Consider the following 23723-nt stretch of genomic DNA (forward strand, 5'->3'; position numbering starts at 1 on the left):
TTTCCTACTGCATGTGGAGTACACACTGACTGTTGCAGCATTCTCCTCTCCTACCTTTCCTTCTGCATGTGGAGTACACACTGACTGTTGCAGCATTCCCACTCTTATCTCCTACTGCTCTCTCCCACTGTCTTCCAATCTCTCCACCTCTCTTCTCAGCTCAATCACTCCCACTAACTCGCTCCACATCCCATTCTCTCCCTCTTTCAAGCTTTCTCTTTCTGTCTGTCTGTGGAGCTTGGAGGCCCGTGGGTCTACTGTGGAGAAGCAGCCCTCTAGGACGTGATGGAGCAGCTATTGAGCAACTTATAGACCCGTTAATGACAGAGACAGGCAGATTTTAATCACATTCTGCCAGGAAAGAACTGTGCAGGCTAGAGGAGAGGAGGCCGGGGCGAATTGGATGGGCAAGTCTCACTAACATGCTTTCCTCTCTTTGTCTGAATAACCTCCATTTTAGGAAAGGCAGTGAGAAACGCAGGGTTGGCTGAGAAACGCAGGGTTGGCTGAAAAACACAGAGTTGGCTGAAAAACACAGGGTTGGCTGAAAAACATAGGGTTGGCTGAAAGACACAGGGTTGGCTGAAAAACGCAGGGTTGGCTGAAAAACGCAGGGTTGTCGATAATGTTGAAGGGATGTCAAATGGTCTCAAATCTCTGTGGCCGAGGTCACAAACCCCTTGACCCTCCGTCAGAATATTACATCAGAGAGACAGCCATTTATGTACTTTGTCATTTCTACTAAGCCAATAACACCTTTTTTGTTTTTTCGGGAACATAAAAATGTAATTTGCAATTTACAAGTGACCTGTATTTGCCACAAGCAGCCATTTTGTATTTTCTTCTTGAATATGTATATTAACACGCAAAGCTAATCAAGGAGGAGAAAGAGGGGTGTGAATGTGATCCGTGACAGGCAGACCTAGGGCACAATGGACCGGAGGGCAAACGAGGAGTCATCCAATCACGCTGGACGGAAGCCTTCAAGGACAATCAGACTCAGTCAATGTGACAGAGGTAGTCAGTGCATTCCTTCCAGGGGTGAGAACATGCATGGCAACAGATGAAATAACACAAACGATAAAGCCTAAGTCACAACACTATGGACCAGCAGCTGCAAATGTAAAAATTATCACCAGTCAGCTACAATGTGCCTCTCTTTCCCTCAGGTTAAAATGGATTAACCACTAAATCCACTAATGGGTTTTTTCATCCAATTGCCATTTTCTCACCATTGAGTTTTATAAGGTTCAATGATGTTTTCTGTTCGTTGGTTAGAGTACAACTATTAAACACATTTTCACAGAAGGTGAGGAGGTTACACTGCTAATTGTTATATAGGTAACATAGCCCCTGCTTCTGGTTTGATGTACTGTAAAAATGGGAGATAGCAGTGTGTAACACAGTGTGTAACACAGTGTGTAACACACTGCTATCCATAGAGTTCTTTGTGACACATTTTCTCAGAACTGCTGAACAACATTATTACAGCTACACAGCAGCAACGTTCCTTCGTCTGTATTAACCCGTTCGTTCCTACAGATTTGAATACACACATCACACACACCAGAACCGGGTTACCATAGTTCAGATGTGACTGATACATGACAGGAATAAAGAAAAAAAGAAAAAACATAAGTGAAACTTCAATAAGAGCAAATCCCTATTCATAAAAACACACAATTAGCAATCCAAATCTACAGAGAGAGCAAGATAATACCAACAATTAGAATGTAGAGCGGATGTTGGATTTGTCTAGCTTGGCTATGTGCATGTTCTCCTCAGTCTAAGAACTCGTGCTGCTCCACCAGGCCTCAGCAGACGGTGTGGACAAACAGAAAGACACAGAGGCACAGCCTTCAGGAATACAGCTCTCCATCGTCCACCCTACTTCATGTGCATTGCTTCTTAGCAATGGTTATGGCCAGTAGTAGATGTCTTGGCCGAATGTACTCTCGTACTGCACTGCCTCAAGCACTTAATATCAGTCCTACCTTTGCCCACAAGTGCACTTCAAGGTATTGATAAAAACACTCTCTGGGTAGGTGGCTATGAACAAAGATTTTGCACAAATCCAGCTGTAAACAGGCCTCAGGGGACATGAAAATGAGACTAATCTAGAAACACCCTCTCCCCCTTTTGGTAGAACTTAAGGACCTATATTTACACAAAACATAAGTATATACAGTATTGTAAGGGCGGTAGGTAGCCTAGCAGTTAGAGCTTTGGGCCAGTAACTGAAATGTCGCTAGTTCGAATCCCAGAGTAGACAATGTGAAAAATCTGTCAATGCGCCCATGAGCAAAGCACTTGAACCCTAATTGCTTCAGGGCCTAAGTTGATAATGGCAGACCCTGGCTGTGACTCCACAATATGAGGGTGTCTCAGGGAGAGTGGGATATGCAAAAAACACATTTCCAATTCACACATGCATATTAATACACACTTGTACATTTGAAATAGGACAAATATAAACACACACCTACTTATTATTATTTTGTTTATTATAAATTTATGGTCTATTTCACTGTTCATCCAAACAGGAATTCCTGTAATACCAGTCTTCCATTAGTCAGTGTGTTATGAATTATTATAAACTCAGCAACAAAAAAAAAACATCCCTTTTTCAGGACCCTGTCTTCAAAGATAATTTGTAAAATCCAAATAACTTCACAGATCCTCATTGTAAAGGGTTTAAACACTGTTTCCCATGCTTGTTCAATGAACCATAAACAGTTAATGAACATGCACCTGTGGAACAGTCGTTAAGACACTAACAGCTTACAGACGGTAGGCAATTAAGGTCACAGTTATGAAAACTTAGGACACTAAAGAGGCCTTTCTACTGACTTTGAAAAACACCAAAAGAAAGATGCCCAGGGTCCCTGTTCATCTGCTTGAACATACTTTAGGCATGCTGCAAGGAGGCATGAGGACTGCAGATGTGACCAGGGCAATAAATTGCAATGTCCGTACTGTGAGACGCCTAAGACAGCGCAACAGGGAGACAGGATGGACAGCTGATCATCCTCGCAGTGGCAGACCACGTGTAACAACACCTGCCCAGGATCGGTACATCCGAACATCACACCTGCAGGACAGGATGGCAACAACTGCCCGAGTTACACCAGGAATGCACAATCCCTCCATCAGTGCTCAGACTGTCCCTGTATTGCAGGTCCTCACCAGACATCACTGGCAACAATGTCACCTACGGGCACAAACCCACCGTCGCTGGACCAGACAGGACTGGCAAAAAGAGCTCTTCACTGATGAGTCGCGGATTTGTCTCACCAGGGGTGCTGGTCGGATTCGCATTTATCGTCGAAGGAATGAGCGTTACACCGAGGCCTGTACTCTGGAGCGGGATTGATTTGGAGGTGGAGGGTCCGTCATGGTCTGGGGCGGTGTGTCACAGTATCATCGGACTGAGCTTGATGTCATTGCAGGCAATCTCAATGCTGTGCGTTACAGGGAAGACATCCTCCTCCCTCATGTGGTACCCTTCCTGCAGGCTCATCCTGACATGACCCTCCAGCATGACAACGCACCAGCCATACTGCTCGTTCTGTGCGTGATTTCCTGCAAGACAGGAATGTCAGTGTTCTGCCATGGCCAGCGAAGAGCCCGGATCTCAATCCCATTGAGCACATCTGGGAGTTGTTGGATCGGAGGGTGAGGGCTAGGGCCATTCCCCCCCAGAAAAGTCCAGGAACTTGCAGGTGCCTTGGTGGAAGAGTGGGGTAACATCTCACAGCAAGAACTGGCAAATCTGGTACCGTCCATGAGGAGGAGATGCACTGCAGTACTTAATGCAGCTGGTGGCCACACCAGATACTGACTGTTACTTTTGATTCTGACCCCCCTTTGTTCATGGACATATTATTCAATTTCTGTTAGTCACATGTCTGTGGAACTTGTTCAGTTTATGTCTTAGTTGTTGAATCTTGTTATGTTCATACAAATACTGACACGTTAAGTGTGCTGAAAATAAACGCAGTAAACATTTCTTTTTTTGCTGAGTTTATTTACATGAACATGTGAAGGTATATACAGTGCCTTGAACCCTTGAACTTTGCGACCTTTTGCCACATTTCAGGCTTCAAACATAAAGATATAAAACTGTATTTTTTTGTGAAGAATCAACAACAAGTGGGACACAATCATGAAGTGGAACGACATTTATTGGATATTTCAAACTTTTTTAACAAATCAAAAACTGAAAAATTGGGCGTGCAAAATTATTCAGCCCCTTTACTTTCAGTGCAGCAAACTCTCTCCACAAGTTCAGTGAGGATCTCTGAATGATCCAATGTTGACCTAAATGACTAATGATGATAAATACAATCCACCTGTGTGTAATCAAGTCTCCGTATAAATGCACCTGCACTGTGATAGTCTCAGAGGTCCGTTAAAAGCGCAGAGAGCATCATGAAGAACAAGGAACACACCAGGCAGGTCCGAGATACTGTTGTGAATAAGTTTAAAGCCGGATTTGGATACAAAAAGATTTCCCAAGCTTTAAACATCCCAAGGAGCACTGTGCAAGCGATAATATTGAAATGGAAGGAGTATCAGACCACTGCAAATCTACCAAGACCTGGCCGTCCCTCTAAACTTTCAGCTCATACAAGGAGAAGACTGATCAGAGATGCAGCCAAGAGGCCCATGATCACTCTGGATGAACTGCAGAGATCTACAGCTGAGGTGGGAGACTGTCCATAGGACAACAATCAGTCGTATATTGCACAAATCTGGCCTTTATGGAAGAGTGGCAAGAAGAAAGCCATTTCTTAAAGATATCCATAAAAAGTGTCGTTTAAAGTTTGCCACAAGCCACCTGGGAGACACACCAAACATGTGGAAGAAGGTGCTCTGGTCAGATGAAACCAAAATTGAACTTTTTGGCAACAATGCAAAACGTTATGTTTGGCGTAAAAGCAACACAGCTGAACACACCATCCCCACTGTCAAACATGGTGGTGGCAGCATCATGGTTTGGGCCTGCTTTTCTTCAGCAGGGACAGGGAAGATGGTTAAAATTGATGGGAAGATGGATGGAGCCAAATACAGGACCATTCTGGAAGAAAACCTGAGTGAGTCTGCAAAAGACCTGAGACTGTGACGGAGATTTGTCTTCCAACAAGACAATGATCCAAAACATAAAGCAAAATCTACAATGGAATGGTTCAAAAATAAACATATCCAGGTGTTAGAATGGCCAAGTCAAAGTCCAGACCTGAATCCAATCGAGAATCTGTGGAAAGAACTGAAAACTGCTGTTCACAAATGCTCTCCATCCAACCTCACTGAGCTCGAGCTGTTTTGCAAGGAGGAATGGGAAAAAATGTCAGTCTCTCGATGTGCAAAACTGAGAGACATACCCCAAGCGACTTACAGCTGTAATCGCAGCAAAAGGTGGCGCTACAAAGTATTAACTTAAGGGGGCTGAATAATTTTACACGCCCAATTTTTCAGTTTTTGATTTGTTAAAAAAGTTTGAAATATCCAATAAATGTCGTTCCACTTCATGATTGTGTCCCACTTGTTGTTGATTCTTCACAAAAAAATACAGTTTTATATCTTTATATTTGAAGCCTGAAATGTGGCAAAAGGTCGCAAAGTTCAAGGGGGCCGAATACTTTCGCAAGGCACTGTATATATTATTGGGTATAAAAATCACAGAATGAACAACAATGTGCTGTTCGGCCTTGTCATCAGCAGGAGACCAGCTCATGAAATACCCATTATTTGTCTTAGACATCCACTCTCCCTAGACACCAACTCCATCATCAAGTTTGCTGATAACCAACAACGACGAGTCAGCCTATAGGGAGGTGGTTAGTAAACTGAAATTGTGGTGTCATGACAACCTCTCCCTCAACGTCAGCAAAACAAAGGAGTTGATTGTTGACTTCAGGAAGCAGAGGAGGGAACATGCCCCAATCCACATCAACGGGACTGCAGTAGAGTCATGAGTTTTAAGTTCCTCGCCGTCCACATCACAGAGGACTTATCATGGACCAACACCACCACTACTCTTATCAAGAGGGCGCAACAGCGGCTCTACTTCCTAAGCCGGATGTAGAAATGTGGCATGCAACCCTGTGCATTCATCTACAAATACTAACGCTGCACCATCGAGAGCATCCTAAACAGTTGCATGATGGCCTGGTACTGGAATTGCTCCGTCCACGACCGCAAGGCCCTCCAGCAGGTGATGAAGACGGCCCACTACATCACTGGGGCCGTGCTCCCACCCATCCAGAAAATCTACTCAAAAAAAGGCCTGCAAAATCATCAAGGACCCCACACACCCCAGCCACAAACTGTTCTCTCCTTTACCGTCAGGCAGACGGTATCGGATCATGAGGTTGGATACCAACAGGCTCAGAGTCCGTTTCTATCTACAAGCCATCAGACTGCTGAACACTTGAACTGGACTGACCACCTGCTGATTCTATGCATAGTCACTTTGCCCCTACCTACATGTACAAATGACCTCAACCAACCTGTACCCCCTCACACTGACTCGGTACCCCCTGCATATGGCCTCGTTATTGTTATTGTGTTGCTTTTTATATTATTTGGTAAATATATTCTTAACTCTTTTTGAACAGTATTGTTGGTTAAGGGCTTGTAAGTACGCATTTCACTGTAAGGTCTACACCTGTTGTATTCGGCGCATGTGACAAATAGCGTTTGATTTGATTCTCCGCACCTTACCACACACACACACGCGCACATTCATGCTACACACACATCACTGCTGCTGTTGCCAGACTTATAATGATAGCTAAATACAGAACAATTTAAACACTTTCTCTAAAACACGTGGAAATATTGGACTATGAATTGTGCCAACCTGTATTATACACTCTTAGAAAAACCAATTCCAAAAGGGTTCTTTGGCTGGAACCAAAAAGGGTACTTCAAAGGGTTCTCCTATGGGGACCCTTTTAGGTTCTAGATAGCACCTTTTTATCTCAAGTGTACTTATGCTAAAATGTGTATTCTATTCTACTGAGCCATTTACTTTATGTTCTTATTCTTATCTTTCATTATTTCTTAATGCTGTTGCATTGAGATGGATCCTGCAACGATACATTTGGTAGGACGATGTATACCATGTGTATCTAATACAACGATACATTTGGTAGGACGATGTATACCATGTGTATCTAATACAACGATACATTTGGTAGGACGATGTATACCATGTGTATCCCGTACATACGACTAATACAACTTAGAACTGTTTGTGCGATGAACATGCATGAGCACAAATTAACAACTGCAGCATAAACACACTACTCACATACTTACACAGACGCCTGCGCACAAACATCATGTGTACTTACACACACACGGTGTAAAAGCTGCCTCTGTGTGATTAAATAATCATTGGAGCCATTTCTTCTAAGAGAATGAACAATCAGCCCTAGTTTCATTCACTTCACTTACTCCATCCATTCCATACAGATGAAATATTTACTCATAGAGGGCTCCTAGAGAGGGACTTCTTCTTCAGGGGACCCTAGTCCATCAGACAGCAACCTAAAGCTCATCCCCAAGAACAGAGAAACATTCTCTGTAGTCAATAGCCTAGGCCTATAATCTTATATAATAAGCATTCCCCTGGAACCCACCAGCGACACAGAGAAAAGACAGTAAAAAGGGGCCTCAATACTGCTGTGTGATATATATCCACCAGGCATCATAACCCAACAACGTATCACAATTCTGAAGACACTGAGACAACATTGATTTAACGCAGCCGTAATGAACCCTTGAACTGTACGTGTCTAGTGACAGCAGCAGAAAAGGGGGCAATGGAAGAGGAGGAGAACAGAGAGTAAATAGGGGGTCCTACCCCCTGGTGTGGGGTGATGTGTGGCTGATTGTGAGCCCATTTACAAGTGTGTGTGCTCCACAAACGGAGCATTGTCATCATCAACTTGGATACATAGCCAAGATGCTCTGTGTGTGTGTGTGTGTGTGTGTGCAGAGTAGAGCAGAGCGTGGGGTCCTACCTCAAGTTTGGGGATGAAGGCCCGTCCTGGGATGGTGAAGAAGCTCTTGACAGCACAGAGGTACTGGGCCATGATGGACAGACGACTCCTCTGCCTGCTGGCTGTGCTGGCTGTCAACCTCTTGAGAGGGGAACCCAACATGTTGTGTCAGTATCATTTCTGGCCCTGAGCAGTTAGATCAACAAAAAAGGGCTGAATAATCAGACTGGAAAAGAAGTTACTGATTCAGGAACATGGACCGAGTGAGAATAGACAGTATTGAACAAACAGCACACACACCTCTGCCACCTCCTTCTGAAAGGTAAGGGTCAGTCTGGTCCGGCCGTAAACAAAGTGTCCAATTCTGTTGGATATGTTCTCCAGCCACTTGATGATGAGAGGAGTGGGCACACTGAAGGGAAGGTTCCCAATGATATGCAGGTCCGGTAGATCTGGAGGGACAGTTTTAGTAGTGTTAGGTTCTAAATAAGAGTAAAACTCACAGACCATTAGTAAAGCTCAAACTAAGTTCATTCAGCCACTGGGTCATACAGCTGCAAAGACAAAGACATGGTTCCACCAGTGGTGGTATATAAACCCCAATTTGAGTGACGTGCTCCTTCTCTCTAAACATTACATCGTTATTGCTAGACAGGAAATTAAGTGACGCGGGCCATAAACGGTTCCTTCTCCTGTAATGTGACCTGACCTCGACCCCCTTCCTCAATAAACCACATCTCTCCACCCTTATCAGTGCCTGTCACATGTGATTGCCCTTCCTTTACACAATACATTCCCCCTTTAGATAACCATTAACTTCTGGTGTAGAAACTAGACTATGGCACTCAATATTCCAATAGGATACGTGATAATTAACAATACTTAAAGTTTAGAACTCGTCAGTAGTATCACACTGTTACAACACAATGTACAAAACATAAATCAATGTAATGTGTGTTCCAGACTTAAAGCAATCTAGTAGGCGCTTCCATCAATCAGGCAAGTGGCAAATCTACCTCAATACTAAGTCTACTTCTTCATCTCACTCACCATCCTCCCATGCCTTGGTTATGACTTTTGGGAATCCTCGGTCCATTCTGGACGTGAGTATGTCACCATGGACAACCCTGAGTTTCCTTGGTGCTGCTTCAGACAAAAGCTGTGGAAACGGAATTAGCATATTACAGGCACTTGAGTATTTACTGTTTCCAATTTGGGCAATTATTTTAAAGACAAACTCTTCCTGCTTGGTCTCCTGTAGCTACGTTTAGGCCGTGTATGAAGCGGTTGTCCTTCTCCACCACCAACAGGTCTGCAGCCCCAGCATTGAGGATGGAGTGGGTCAGCCCTCCAGGTCCTGGACCCACCTCACACACATGGGCGTCCCTCAGACTGCCTGCCTGGCATAGAATCTTATCTACACACACAGTTCCGAACACACAGTGACCAGGGTGCATTACTTACAAACATTGGAATGGGTTGGGTATATTAAGGTGAACAATGTATCAAGTCGATTTTACATGCCTTTCAACAACAGTGTCTTCCATATGTCTTGCAAGCAAAATAAGGGTTGGCAGGGGCACGCTATTTTACCATATCCCTGGCTCCTATCGCTCTTTGGCAAAGTTGGCTAAGCTTATTTTGTACTAAAACAGAAACCTTGTTCAAGGGCACCAGAACAGATCTGCAGCACTGCATCACTGATAGAATCACATCAGTAGTATCTGTTGCTTGTGAACAAGCCTATGTGAGCACTGCAGTCCGGCACACTGAATGTGTTGTGAACAGGGGGGAGAAAAAAACACCATTGTGTCCTCACAGTGTACCAGGTGTTGGTGCATTGCAGCTAGAGGAGAAGGCTGACTCACCTGTGAGCCTCATGTCCAGCAGAACGTTCTGGGACAGCTGTTTCTCTGCTCGCAGTTTGTACAGCTTGATTACCTCCCCAATGGTGGGCAGGGAAGGCAGGCGAAACAACGCTATCTTTCTGGGAGCCGCCATCTCTCAAACTGTGCTGCTGTGGGAATATAAAGGGTGGTACTGTAATAGCAATTAAACTCAGAGGGGAAACGTCAGAGTAATTAGTGATAGAACAGAGGTCTGGGGATTATCTACTAATCTCCCATAATTAACATGCTAATGCATCCAGGTTCTGATCACCATGAATATAGGGTTTACTCAGCAATGTATATATCAAGGGTTTCATTTTAGAGCTTCAAGATACTATGTGAAAGCACAACTGCTATTGTCAAGGAATGATCAATGGTAGAAAAAAAATACATGGTACTTTGAGGATTAAAAACATGATCTTGATCGCCACCCAGTGGATAAATTACCAAATGACATCGTATTATGAAATCGATATTGGGCATTATATTTTATAGTGTGTCCTGCCAAAGACACTGGAATTACTCTGCGGTGGTTTTTCTCCATAATGTCATTCATTCATACTATAACAGTCATCTGCTGGCTGGCTAAGAAAAATTCAAAGGCAAGTGTCAACTTACTAGTTTAGCTACTTGAGTTTGGATAAGTGAAGCAGAGTGCGGGACCTACAGACCTACAGGCATAATGTGATACATTGTAGCTAACGTTAATGCTTGACACTGTGACCCTGAAGATATATTGCTCTTAACTGAATCTGTGGCTAGCAACTCGAAACGTGTAACGTTAACTCTGTAGCTAGTCAACTGAGAAACCAGCATCGACTTTTTGCTTATTTTTCTCTATAGCTATTTATAAAGGTCGCATACAAAAACCCCTGACCTGAAAAAGTTGCAACAAATTTAGGTTCTCAAACTCGACCATGCAAATATGACTTTGAGAACGGTAAAATAAAGATAAAAGACTTCGCCGGATAACACGCTTCTCACCAGTCTGGATGTTCTTCCTGAAATGCTGCGGTCGTCAGGAAACTGGCTGGATGACATCCAATGAGATTGGAATAATCGCTTCTGCAACCAATCAATTTGGGATAGGCGGAACTTCAGTTTGACAGTGAAGGACTCTATTAAACTGTCCCGGGTTGCACCGGCCATTGGAACGTCACGTGGACCGGCGAAGCCGATGAGGGTGGCGCGCCCTACTTAAATCGAAAAGTAATCGAAAAGTAATCTTGATCATTTTGTCAAAAAGGCCGAATGCTTCGTTGACAAACATACAGATTTTTTCCATAAAATATATGTTCGAATTTTATAAATAGTTTTCAGTGGGACGACAGATAAATCGTTTTCATCAAAAGCAATAACTTTTGCACATGAAAACACAGAATCCTACTTATTACTCCACTCTACGTCACTTTTGTTTTGAGCCGACTTCGCCGTCGGCCAGTACAGTATACCCAGCTCATGCCCCGGGGGCAGCCAGGTTCCGGAACGGATGAAATCCCTTTTCACCCACTGAAAACTACGCTTACAAGCCAGCTTAATCGAACCCCCTCCTTGAAAGTCCACATATTTTTGATGTAACGCTATTATAGCCAGCAGAAGAAAGCATGTTGATGGCAAGCTTACTACGTTTGAAATATACTATGTTATCCAAAATGTGCATTGCAATAAACATTATTGGTTGATGTATTCCCCAGAGAACAATTAATTGTGGTTATGTCATGATTTCTCATCCTCAGCATGTTTGATATGTCTGCTATTTACAACTGTGGACAACCTTGACTCATCCTTGTGGCCGACTGAGATGTTTAAAAAAAACGATTGACAGATGCATGGTACTCAAAGCTGCAATTTTTTGACATAATGTTTATCGTCTACGTTTATAATGATACATCACTATTGTATATATGCTTTAACAGACAATGGGATGATAATTCATGTGATCTAATTCCATCAGTGGGGAAGCAGCAGAGACAAGCCCTCCAGCTGGTGGCGTTTTTTCGTTGTTTTTCCCACCAAGCAAGGAGTTTGTGTATGGAGGTCAATGAGAGTGCCGAATTTGGTCAACCGAAAAAAATGCTACATGGCTTATTTGCTACATGAGGTTTATTTGATCTAATAGAAGTTCCGTAATGCTTAAGTTGTTACGAATACCGATATATGTAGAACACGTGACATCACAAGAGACATCTGGGCGAGTTGTCTTGAGATGGCTATGCATATTCATAGTATGAGGCTAGTAGCATAGCATCTCTTTCCATTGAATGCAGGCGGTTAACGTCAAAAATCATCGTTGAATATTCAAAAATGGATCACAACACTGTATCCACCGATCCAAAGAAAGGTTAGGCGGGAGTTAGACAGCCCGCCGTGCCGCTTTGTGTTCAACAACTCCCATTGTTAGGGCGGATAGATGTATCTTGTCAGTATATCCATAATCTTTGTTTCCATACATCCCTATTTCATAATTACGTAATACTATTGCGTAATAATGTATTATTGTATTGACAAATGACTTTCATCAACAGCTCTTTTTCAATGTCCCCACAGAAAGAAGCAACATGTTATGGATGAGTAGAGTAGCCTGTCAGCTATGGGGAGATGCATAATTTCAACATTTACTTGGGGAGTTATTATAAAGATTCCTCATAACCTCTTGGTAAACAGCATTATAAATTCAGCTTCAGACTTTACAACACATTCGGATAATTACATTATCCTCTCAGCAAGATGGAGTTACTGTAGGGGAGATATTCGTCAAAACAGGTTTTGACTAAGGAGGATCGATCGTGCACACGCAGCTGTTGGTTAGAATGAACCCTGAGTCCCTCATCTCCCCGGCAGCTCTGTTCTCAGTACAGGGAGGGTCAGGGTGCACTATTTTTGTTGAGATGGAAACGCTCCCCTCCAGGGTATGTGGATGAGTGGCAGTTACAGATCCCGCTGTTGCCGACCTTGGTGGAGAGGAGAGAGAGAGGCTCGGTCTGCGATGCTGCTTGCTGCTATGGAAACAAGTCGACCAATCACGTGCTTCAAAGAGAGCTTCGTATGGACCTTTTGTCTTCACTTTCTCTCCCGGAAAGTCACCTTTCTGACAATTTATTCCGATAAGATGCTATTATTTAATTGAAGAGCATTGGACAAATCAGTGCCTTCCAGACTGATAGTGCTGCATGTATATTTTAGAGGTACATCCATATGAAGTGAACACTGATTTTCATACATTCAACTATTGTTATTTAAATGAGCATACAATTAAATACGATTTAAATATATATATATATATATATATATATATATATATATATATATATATATATATATATATATTTACCAATCTTAAACTATAATGGACAGACAGTACAACACTATAGCCTACACAACAATATAGCCTACACAGAGATTGTGCTGCTTAGCCAATGAAACTGGTACTATAGCATTGGAGGGCTTATTAAAGAAATGATCACAGTCTAGTAAATCCCGTGAATACAATACAGTATCATCTGACAGTCCCTGCTGGTCTGCTTTTTCTGCTGATGCCCCTGTCTTTCTGTGGGGTAACTCCCTGTGAATTGTGCTAGGCAGAGACATGAGCCGACGCTTATGGCCCATCGGCCCCTCGTCATTGAAAAAAAATATTACAGTATATATATATATATATATATATATATATATATATATATATATATATTTTGAAGCTCAGTCTGGGTCTCAAGTTATTGTTGAGAGGTAGAATAGTAGAATACACAAGGTCCTCTTGTTATGTCAGTCACTGACAGTCACTCAATTAATTCATGTCAGTGAAACATTTTTAGATTGCTAGGTCTAGCCAGCTACCTAAACCTTATAGTAATCCTGGCCGAATTACCAACCAGTCATGCAGGACACGTGCCCAGATGTGCTGGCCTCCAGAGGGCTACCAGATATCACAAGAACATGGCATAAATGATGGCAAAACGTGTAGAATTGCAGAAAATTAGCTTTAAAACTACAAATATATATTTCCACACCTTAGCAAAACTGCTAATGTTCTCTCCGCCCCATTGCAAAATGAATAGAATTGCATAAAATGTGTTTGAAAACTGCACGTTTTTCTCTCCACCCTATGGCAGTATGTGTAGAATAGCAGAAAATGTGCTTTGAAACGGCAACATTTTCTTTATGCCTGTTTTACTGTAGTATTGCAGGAAATTAACTTTAAAACAGCAATTTTTCCTCTCTGACGTCAAGAGGGGGGCCACTAAAAGGTTGCATGTGATTTGGAAGCAGGCCTAAAATTATCAAAATCCTTCATGGCTTATTGTCTTCATGCACCGAGTGAGGGTCCTCTATTTCCAGTATACTCATATCTAGTTTAACTCAAGTGTCTGCCATGCAGGCCCTCACCTTTGCACAACAAAGAAGTAAAGTGACAGTTAAAAGGTTGTATTATCACCACATAAAACTGGATGTCAGCTTTAACGCTAAAGTTCTGCAACTTTTTTTGCCAAAGCATTATGTGCTGCCCTCTACACCCTCCGAATACATGTTAGTTTGTGGGAGAAACCCTAGGTATCTTCACCTCTTATTTGATCTGATTTTATACACCAGTAGTATTGTAGTAACATGTTGAAGCATTAAAAAGGTAAAATGGTGGAGAAAAAAAACGTAAATGCTGCTGTGTAACTGATACATTATACAAAGCCAATTTAATGCATAAACAGCCAATTTCAACTACATTTTCAATTTCAACTGCTAGCCCAATGGCCGGCAGATGGCAATATTGAGTGTTTCATCTCACTGTCCAAAGGGAATCTATGCAGCCGGCGATACACTCGTATCCCCCGTGAACCAGTTCGTACATAAAACATTCTCCATTCAGCCTGCATAGGCATCGATTTCCTCCTTAACTCAATTTTTTTATTTAACCTTTATTTAACTTAACTCGATTTAATGGTGAGAAGGCAATAAAAATGTTCCACCACCATGCTACAGTGGCTAATGCTAGTCCCTGATGTTGCATATTGCGTTCAGCCAATCAGACCAGCTGTGAACGCCAATTAACTGAGTGTTTACAGAAATATTAGCATTGCAGCTGTTATTGTGGGACTATACCAAGTCTATATTTCGGTCCTTATGACGGTCCATCAGAATTCCCAGAGACCATTCATTTGTAGGCCTACATACAGTGCCTTGCGAAAGTATTCGGCCCCTTTGAACTTTGCGACCTTTTGCCACATTTCAGGCTTCAAACATAAAGATATAAAACTGTATTTTTTTGTGAAGAATCAACAACAAGTGGGACACAATCATGAAGTGGAACGACATTTATTGGATATTTCAAACTTTTTTAACAAATCAAAAACTGAAAAATTGGGCGTGCAAAATTATTCAGCCCCTTTACTTTCAGTGCAGCAAACTCTCTCCAGAAGTTCAGTGAGGATCTCTGAATGATCCAATGTTGACCTAAATGACTAATGATGATAAATACAATCCATCTGTGTGTAATCAAGTCTCCGTATAAATGCACCTGCACTGTGATAGTCTCAGAGGTCCGTTAAAAGCGCAGAGAGCATCATGAAGAACAAGGAACACACCAGGCAGGTCCGAGATACTGTTGTGAAGAAGTTTAAAGCCGGATTTGGATACAAAAAGATTTCCCAAGCTTTAAACATCCCAAGGAGCACTGTGCAAGCGATAATATTGAAATGGAAGGAGTATCAGACCACTGCAAATCTACCAAGACCTGGCCGTCCCTCTAAACTTTCAGCTCATACAAGGAGAAGACTGATCAGAGATACAGCCAAGAGGCTCATGATCACTCTGGATGAACTGCAGAGATCTACAGCTGAGGTGGGAGACTCTGTCCATAGGACAACAATCAGTCGTATAGTGCACAAATCTGGCCTTTATGGAAGAGTGGCAAGAAGAAAGCCATTTCTTAAAGATATCCATAAAAAGTGTCGTTTAAAGTTTGCCACGAGCCACCTGGGAGACACACCAAACATGTGGAAGAAGGTGTTCTGGTCAGATGAAACCAAAATGGAACTTTTTGGCAACAATGCAAAACGTTATGTTTGGCGTAAAAGCAACACAGCTGAACACACCATCCCCACTGTCAAACATGGTGGTGGCAGCATCATGGTTTGGGCCTGCTTTTCTTCAGCAGGGACAGGGAAGATGGTTAAAATTGATGGGAAGATGGATGGAGCCAAATACAGGACCATTCTGGAAGAAAACCTGATGGAGTCTGCAAAAGACCTGAGACTGGGACGGAGATTGGTCTTCCAACAAGACAATGATCCAAAACATAAAGCAAAATCTACAATGGAATGGTTCAAAAATAAACATATCCAGGTGTTAGAATGGCCAAGTCAAAGTCCAGACCTGAATCCAATCGAGAATCTGTGGAAAGAGCTGAAAACTGCTGTTCACAAATGCTCTCCATCCAACCTCACTGAGCTCGAGCTGTTTTGCAAGGAGGAATGGGAAAAAAATTCAGTCTCTCGATGTGCAAAACTGATAGAGACATACACCAAGCGACTTACAGCTGTAATCGCAGCAAAAGGTGGCGCTACAAAGTATTAACTTAAGGGGGCTAAATAATTTTGCACGCCCAATTTTTCAGTTTTTGATTTGTTAAAAAAGTTTGAAATATCCAATAAATGTCGTTCCACTTCATGATTGTGTCCCACTTGTTGTTGATTCTTCACAAAAAAATACAGTTTTATATCTTTATGTTTGAAGCCTGAAATGTGGCAAAAGGTTGCAAAGTTCAAGGGGGCCGAATACTTTCGCAAGGCACTGTATTTCTTAGGAATTTTTAAATTGAGTTATACAGTGTAAATGTGTAAACTCACACTAATACATTCCTTTCGTTTCCTTCTTTGATTTCAGGATTACCATAACTGTGGGCATCAAATCAAATTTATTTCAAAACAAATGTATTTATATAGCCCTTCTTACATCATCTGATATATCAAAGTGCTGTAAAGAAACCCAGCCTAAATCCCCAAACAGCAAGCAATGCAGGTGTAGAAGCACGGTGGCTAGGAAAAACTCCATAGAAAGGAATGGAAGAAACCTAGAGAGGAACCGGGCTATGAGCCAGTTCTCTTCTGGCTGTGCCGGGTGGAGATTATAACAGAACATGGCCAAGATGTTCAAATGTTCATAAATGAATAGCATGGTCAAATAATAGTAATCGCAGTGAATATCTCAGGGTTCCATAGCCTCAGGCAGAACAGTTGAAACTGAAGCAGTAGCACGGCCAGCTGGACTGGGGACAACAAGGAGTCATCATGCCAGGTAGTCCTGAGGCATGGTCCTAGGGCTAAGGTCCTCCGAGAAAGAGAGAATTAGAGAGAGCATACTTCAATTCCCACAGGACACCGGATAAGACAGGAGAAATACTCCAGATATAACAGACTGACCCTAGCCCCCAGACACAAACTACTGCAGCATAAATACTGGAGGCTGAGACAGGAGGGGTCAGGAGACACTGTGGCCCCATCCGATGATACCCCCGGACAGGGCCAAACAGGCAGGATATAACCCCACCCACTTTGCCAAGCACAGCCCCCACACCACTAGAGGGATATCTTCAACCACCAACTTACCATCCTGAGACAAGGCCGAGTATAGCCCACAAAAGATCTCCGCCACGGCACAGCCCAAGGGGAGGCGCCAACCTAGACAGAAAGACCACGTCAGTGACACAACCCACTCAAGTGATGCACCCCTCCTAGGGACGGCATGGAAGAGCACCAGTAAGCCAGTGACTCAGCCCCTGTAATAGGGTTAGAGGCAGAGCATCCCAGACAGGCAGAGACAGCAAGAGCTGCCTTTACATTCACCTTCACACTCCTGGGGCAGACTACACTCAATCATAGGACCTACTGAAGAGATGAGTCTTCAGTAAAGACTTAAAGGTTGAGACCGAGTCTGCATCTCTCACATGGGTAGGCAGACCATTCCATAACAATTTAGCTATATAGGAGAAAGCCCTGCCTCCAGCTGTTTGCTTAGAAATTCTAGGGGCAATTAGGAGGCCTGCGTCTTGTGACCGTAACATATGTGTATGTATGTACGGCAGGACCAAATCGGAAAGGTTAGTAGGTTATCAGCCCTTACCTTAACAGGAAGCCAGTGTAGGGAGGCTAGCACTGTAGTAATATGATCAATTTTTTTGGTTCTAGTCAGGATTCTAGCAGCCGTATTTAGCACTAACGGAAGTTTATTTAGTGATTTATCCGGGTAGCCGGAAAGTAGAGCATTGCAGTAGTCTAACCTAGAAGTAACAAAAGCATGGATTAATTTTTCTGCATCATTTTTGGACAGAAATTCTGATTTTTGCAATGTTACATAAATGGAAAAAAGCGGTCCTTGAAACAGTCTTGATATGTTCGTCAAAGGAGAGCACAGGGTCCAGAGTAACGCCGAGGTCCTTCAGTTTTATTTGAGACAACTGTACAACCATCAAGATTCATTGTCAGATTCAACAGAAGATCTTTGTTTCTTGGGACCTAGAACAAGCATCTCTGTTTTGTCCGAGTTTAAAAGTAGAAAGTTTGCAGCCACCCACTTCCTTGTGTCTGAAACACAGGCTTCCAGCGAGGGCAATTTTGGGTAGTCATCATGATCACCCTGATTGGAGCATGCTTGATTTTGGCCAGACTAACTGCCATAGTGACCAACTCCAGGGCCGGTGAGCACGTATATACAGTAGCAGCCAAAAGTTTGGACACATACTCATTCAAGGATTTCTTTATTTTTACATTGTAATATAATACTGAAGACATCAACTATAAAATAATGTAGTATCCAAAAAAATAGTTTAAAAAAAATAGTCAAAATATATTTTATATTTGAGATTCTTCAAAGTAACCACCCTTTGCCTTGCTGACAGCTTTGCACTGCCTGCTACTTCTGACGGTGGACGGCGCGCTGGAGTCTCACTGTCCCTGCCGGTCCTGGCAGTGACTCCTAAGGATCCTCCCCAGCTCCTGGTTCAGCCCCGCCACCTGCCCGTTACACTGAGGCCTATACCCGGAAGGGAGGCTGACCATGACCACGCCCAGGTCAGCAGCTGATCCTTTATCACCGTGGGAGTGTAGATGCACTCAGGAGGACAGGTAGTGGGTGCGGGCTCCCTCTCCAGAGCCTGGCGAATGTCCACATTTACGTCCCAGACCACAGGGGCTACGACTCGAGAGGAAGGGATTATGGGTGTATTCTGGACAGGACCTTCTCTCGAATCATAGAGACGGGACAGGGCATCGGCTTTGGTGTTCTTTGAACCTGGGCGATAGGTCAGCGTGAAGTCAAATCTCGTAAAGAAAAAGGCCCACCTTGCTTGGCACGGATTCAGGCTTGGCGCGGATTCAGCCTCCTCGCTGTCCGTATGTACTCCAGGTTCCGATGGTCGGTGAGGATGATGAGTAGGTCCTTGGCACCCTCCAGCCAGTGTTTCCACTCTTCTAATGCCAACTTCACTGCCAGGAGCTCTCGATCGCCAACGTCATAATTCCTCTTTGCAAGGGATAGTTTCTTAGAGTAATATGCACCCGGATACAATTTTTGTGGATTACCTTGTCGTTGAGACAGGATAGCCCCCACGCCCACCTCTGAAGCATCCAACTTCACCACACAGGGAATCGTGGGATCTGCGTGTTTGAGCAATGGGGCGGAGGTGAAACATCCCTTCAGTAGGTGGAAGGCCTCGTCAGCTGCTGGACTCCACACCAACCTACGGTGAACACCCTTGAGGAGAGAGGAGCGGCGATGGAGCTAAAGTTCCTCCTGAAATGGCAGTAGAAGTTGGCAAACCGCAAAAACCGTTGTAAAGCCTTTATGGTGGTTGGGTCAGGCCATGAATACATTGACCTTCTTGACTTCCATCTTCACTCCTTGCGGGCTGATTTTGTAGCCTAGGAAGGAGAAAGTCTCCTGATGAAACTGGCACTTCTCAGCCTTGACAAACAGTTGGTTAGCCAGGAGGTGTTCCAGGACTACTCGGACGTGAGCGATGTGATCTTCCAAGGTAGCCAAGTAGACCAGGATGTCATTGATATATACGACCACCTGGCATCCGAGCATGTCCCGGAGCACCTCGTTGACGAAAGCCAATGCTCCGTCAGCGTTCCAGGCAAAGCAAAATTACATTACCAAGTACTCGTAGTGACCAGACATCGTGCTAAAAGCTGTATTCCATTCATCCCCCTCACAGATGCGGATGAGATTGTATGCATTCCGCAGGTCCAATTTGGTAAAGAACCGGGCCCCTTCGGAGCTACTCGATGGCTGCCAGCACTAATGTGAGAGGGTAGCGTTACTTGGTGGGGATCTCATTGAGTCCTCTGTAATCAATACACGGGCGTAACCCTCCATCCTTCTTGGCCACAAAGAAGAAGCCTGCAGACGCAGGAGAAGTGGATGTGTGGATGAAACCTTATTGGAGCGCCTCATGTATGTACTCCTCCATGGCCTTGGTTTCAGCCACCGACAGAGGGCAGATGCGATTGCACCAGGGTGCAGAGCTTGCAAGTAGGTCGATGGCACAGTCCCAGGGGCAATGAGGAGGGAGACAGGTGGCGCGGGTTTTGGAAAATACCTCTCGCCGGTCCTGGTATACCCCTGGGACTCTCAACCGACGTGGAACCACAGGGGAGGGGAAAGCAGGTCCTCCGGCATTCAGGTGCCCAGTCTGTGATTTTCATCCTTGACCATGAGATGGCGGCAGTTATGGTGTTGAAGCTAAAGGAGCCCGGGGATGATCTTGTCAGCTGATGCACTGGTGATGAGGAAGGGAATGTTCCCCTGATGGATGGACTCCACGGTGAGGGTGAGGGATTTGATGATGTGTGTGATGGACCCGGAACCTAATGGCCGATTACCCCTACCTCCATGGGTTCAGGCTCTGATCCAAAGTGTTCACTGAGGGAGGGAGAGAAGCAATGAGAGTGCTGAAGCTCCGGAATTAGATTATCCAGACGGATGGCCATTGCGATGAATGCGTCGAAGGAGAGTCTGGACCTCCTCCCGCAGTCCTCTTCTGAATAGTGTATGAAGCACCGGATGATTCCAGCCGCTGGATGCTGCGACTTTCCGGAACGTGAGAGTCTGCTCCTCCTGCCTTAGTTGGAGTAAGCGCTCACTCCCCTCTCTGCCCTCAGGTGGATGATCGAAGACACCACCGAACAGAGACATGAACCCCTCATACGAATCTAGCTCCTCCTCTCCTATCTCCCAGACAACCGTGGCCCATTCCACGTCCGTCCAGTCAGCAGATAAATAACCATGACAACTTTGGACCTCTCGTGGTGGGGGCTCCCATCTGATGTGCAAAGTAGAGGGAGCACCGCAGTAGGAAGCCACGACATTTAGATGGGGTGCCATCATATTTATCTGGGAGGAACAAATGGGCATTGCTGACCTGTGCGGGTTGCTGAATGGGCTGGTGTGCTGGCTCGCTGGGTCGACTGGTGGTAGAGTATCCTCTGCTAGTTGAAGGTAACGCCTCTCGGGCATGTTCGAGACATTAAACACTGTGAAGAACCTCTTACATAGCCGTCCCCAGTTGCGCCAGCTGGTCGTGGTGTTGTCGAAGTAGGTATCCCTGCTCATCGACCATCTTGGAGATGTTCTGATTTCCTGCTGCCTCCATTTTAAGCAGTATTCTGTAACATAGATGCTGGGAGTCGAGAAGCAGGTGGTAAGTTTAATATAACAAAGTACATGGACCAATACACCATAGGAGTAGCGTTTTGACATGAAACACAGAAACAATACTGCTTCGGGAAAGAACCTTAGGGAGTGCCATATAAAGGGGAGGTAATGAGTGAGGTAATGGAGTCCAGGTGTGCCTTATGATGAATCCCAGGTGCTCAAAATGAAAGATCCCAGGTGCGTGTAATGATAGTTGCCAGGACCGGAGGTTAGGAAACCGGTGATGTCTAACGCTGGAGGGGAGGAGCGGGAGTAGACATGAAAAAGACCAGTGAAAAGCCTCCTTCAGTAGGTTTGTGTGGATGCCAGCTGTATGCATTTTCAAGAGGCCTTATTATGCTATGATGTACACTGCCTGTTCTCCATCGATGCCATCTATCTCTGGGAGAGAACTGCTATCCCAGCAGAACACTCTCACCCAGAATACAGATGGAGAATCTGTCCTTTTGCACTTCTGAAATACACTCACATGGATATCTCATCCTGTAATTGGGAATAAAAAATCTTACTGTTAATAGATGACAGATGATCATGAGATTATACAGTACCAGTCAAATGTTTGGACACACCTACTCATTCAAGGGGTTTTCTTTATTTTTTACTATTTTCTACATTGTAGAATAACAGTGACAACATCAAAACTATGAAATAACACATATGAAATCATGTAGTAAGCAAAAAGTGTTAAACAAATCAAAATATATTTTATATTTGAGATTCTTCAAAGTGAACACCCTTTGCCTTGAGGACAGCTTTACACACTAGCATTCTCTCAACCAGCTTCACGAGGTAGTCACCTGGAATGCATTTCATTTAACAGGTGTGCCTTCTTAAAAGTTAATTTGTGGAATTTCTTACCTTCTTAATGTGTTTGAGCCAATCAGTTGTGTTGTGACAAGGTAGGGTGGTATACAGAAGATAGCCCTATTTGGTAATAGACCAAGTCAATATTATGGCAAGAACAGCTCAAATAAGCAATTAGAAGCGACTGTCCATCATTACTTTTAAGACATGAAGGTCAGTCAATCCGAAACATTTCAAGAACTTTTAAAGTTTCTTCAAGTGCAGTCACAAAAACCATCAAGTGCTATGATGAAACTGGCTCTCATGAGGACCACCACAGAAAAGGAAGACCCAGAGTTACCTCTGCTGCAGAGGATAAGTTCATTAGAGTTAAGTGCACCTCAGATTGCAGCCCAAATAAATGCTTCACAGAGTTCAAGTACACATCTCAACATCAACTGTTCAGAGGAGACTGCATGAATCAGGCCTTCATGGTCGAATTGCTGCACAGAAACCACTTCTAAAGGACACCAATAAGAATAACAGACTTGCTTGGGCCAAGAAACACGAGCAATGGACATTAGACCAGTGGAAATCTGTTCTTTGGTCTGATGAGTAAAAATTTGAGATTTTTGGTTTCAAATGCTGTCTTTGTGAGACGCAGAGTAGGTGAACGGATGATCTCTGCATGTGTGGTTCCAACCGTGAAGCATGGAGGAGGAGATGTGATGGTGTGGGGGTGCATTGCTGGTGACACTGTCAGCAATTTATTTAGAATTCAAGGTACACTTAACCAGCATGGCTACCGCAGCACTCTGCAGCGATACGCCATCCCATCTGGTTTGCGCTTAATGGGACTATCATTTGTTTTTCAACAGGACAATGACTCAACACACCTCCAGGCTATGTAAGGGCTATTTGACCAAGAAGGAGAGTGATGAAGTGCTGCATCAGATGACCTGGTCTCCACAATCACCCGACCTCAACCCAATTGAGATGGTTTGGGTTGAGTTGGGCCACAGAGTGAAGGAAAAGCGGCCAACAAGTGCTCAGCATATGTGGGAACTCTTTCAAGACTGTTGGAAAAGCATTCCTCATGAAGCTGGTTGAGAGAATGCCAAGAGTGTTCAAATTGTCATCAAGGCAAAGAGTGGCTACTTTGAAGAATCTCAAATTCAAAATATATTTTGATTTGTTTAACACGTTTTTGGGTTACTGCATGATTCCATATGTGTTATTTTATCATTTTGATGTCTTCACTATATTTATACAATTTAGAAAATATTTTTTTTAAATAAGAAAAACCCTTGAATAAGTAGGTGTGTGCAAACCTTTG

At 43.7% G+C, this 23723-nt stretch overlaps 1 protein-coding gene across 2 annotated transcripts in view; it reads right to left on the minus strand.

Annotated features, from left to right (window-relative positions):
• Nucleotides 1-10872, minus strand: part of LOC110498045 (dimethyladenosine transferase 1, mitochondrial) — a 35236-nt gene extending 24364 nt beyond the window's left edge. Inside the window, exons 1-6 of one of the 2 annotated variants that reach the window (XM_021574596.2) lie at nucleotides 10520-10870; nucleotides 9881-10029; nucleotides 9278-9429; nucleotides 9063-9171; nucleotides 8313-8464; nucleotides 8034-8153 (exon numbers count right to left, since the gene is read on the minus strand). In XM_021574596.2, the coding sequence (XP_021430271.2) occupies nucleotides 8034-8153; nucleotides 8313-8464; nucleotides 9063-9171; nucleotides 9278-9429; nucleotides 9881-10013 (666 nt within the window). In that variant the 5' untranslated portion in view covers nucleotides 10014-10029; nucleotides 10520-10870. Of the gene's footprint in view, nucleotides 1-8033; nucleotides 8154-8312; nucleotides 8465-9062; nucleotides 9172-9277; nucleotides 9430-9880; nucleotides 10030-10519 lie in introns of both variants that reach the window. The other variant, XM_036954972.1, reaches the window with a different exon arrangement.
• Between the last annotated feature and the right edge of the window lie 12851 nt (nucleotides 10873-23723).

The sequence above is a fragment of the Oncorhynchus mykiss genome, chromosome 19, assembly GCF_013265735.2.
Source record: "Oncorhynchus mykiss isolate Arlee chromosome 19, USDA_OmykA_1.1, whole genome shotgun sequence".
Lineage (NCBI taxonomy): Eukaryota > Metazoa > Chordata > Actinopteri > Salmoniformes > Salmonidae > Oncorhynchus > Oncorhynchus mykiss.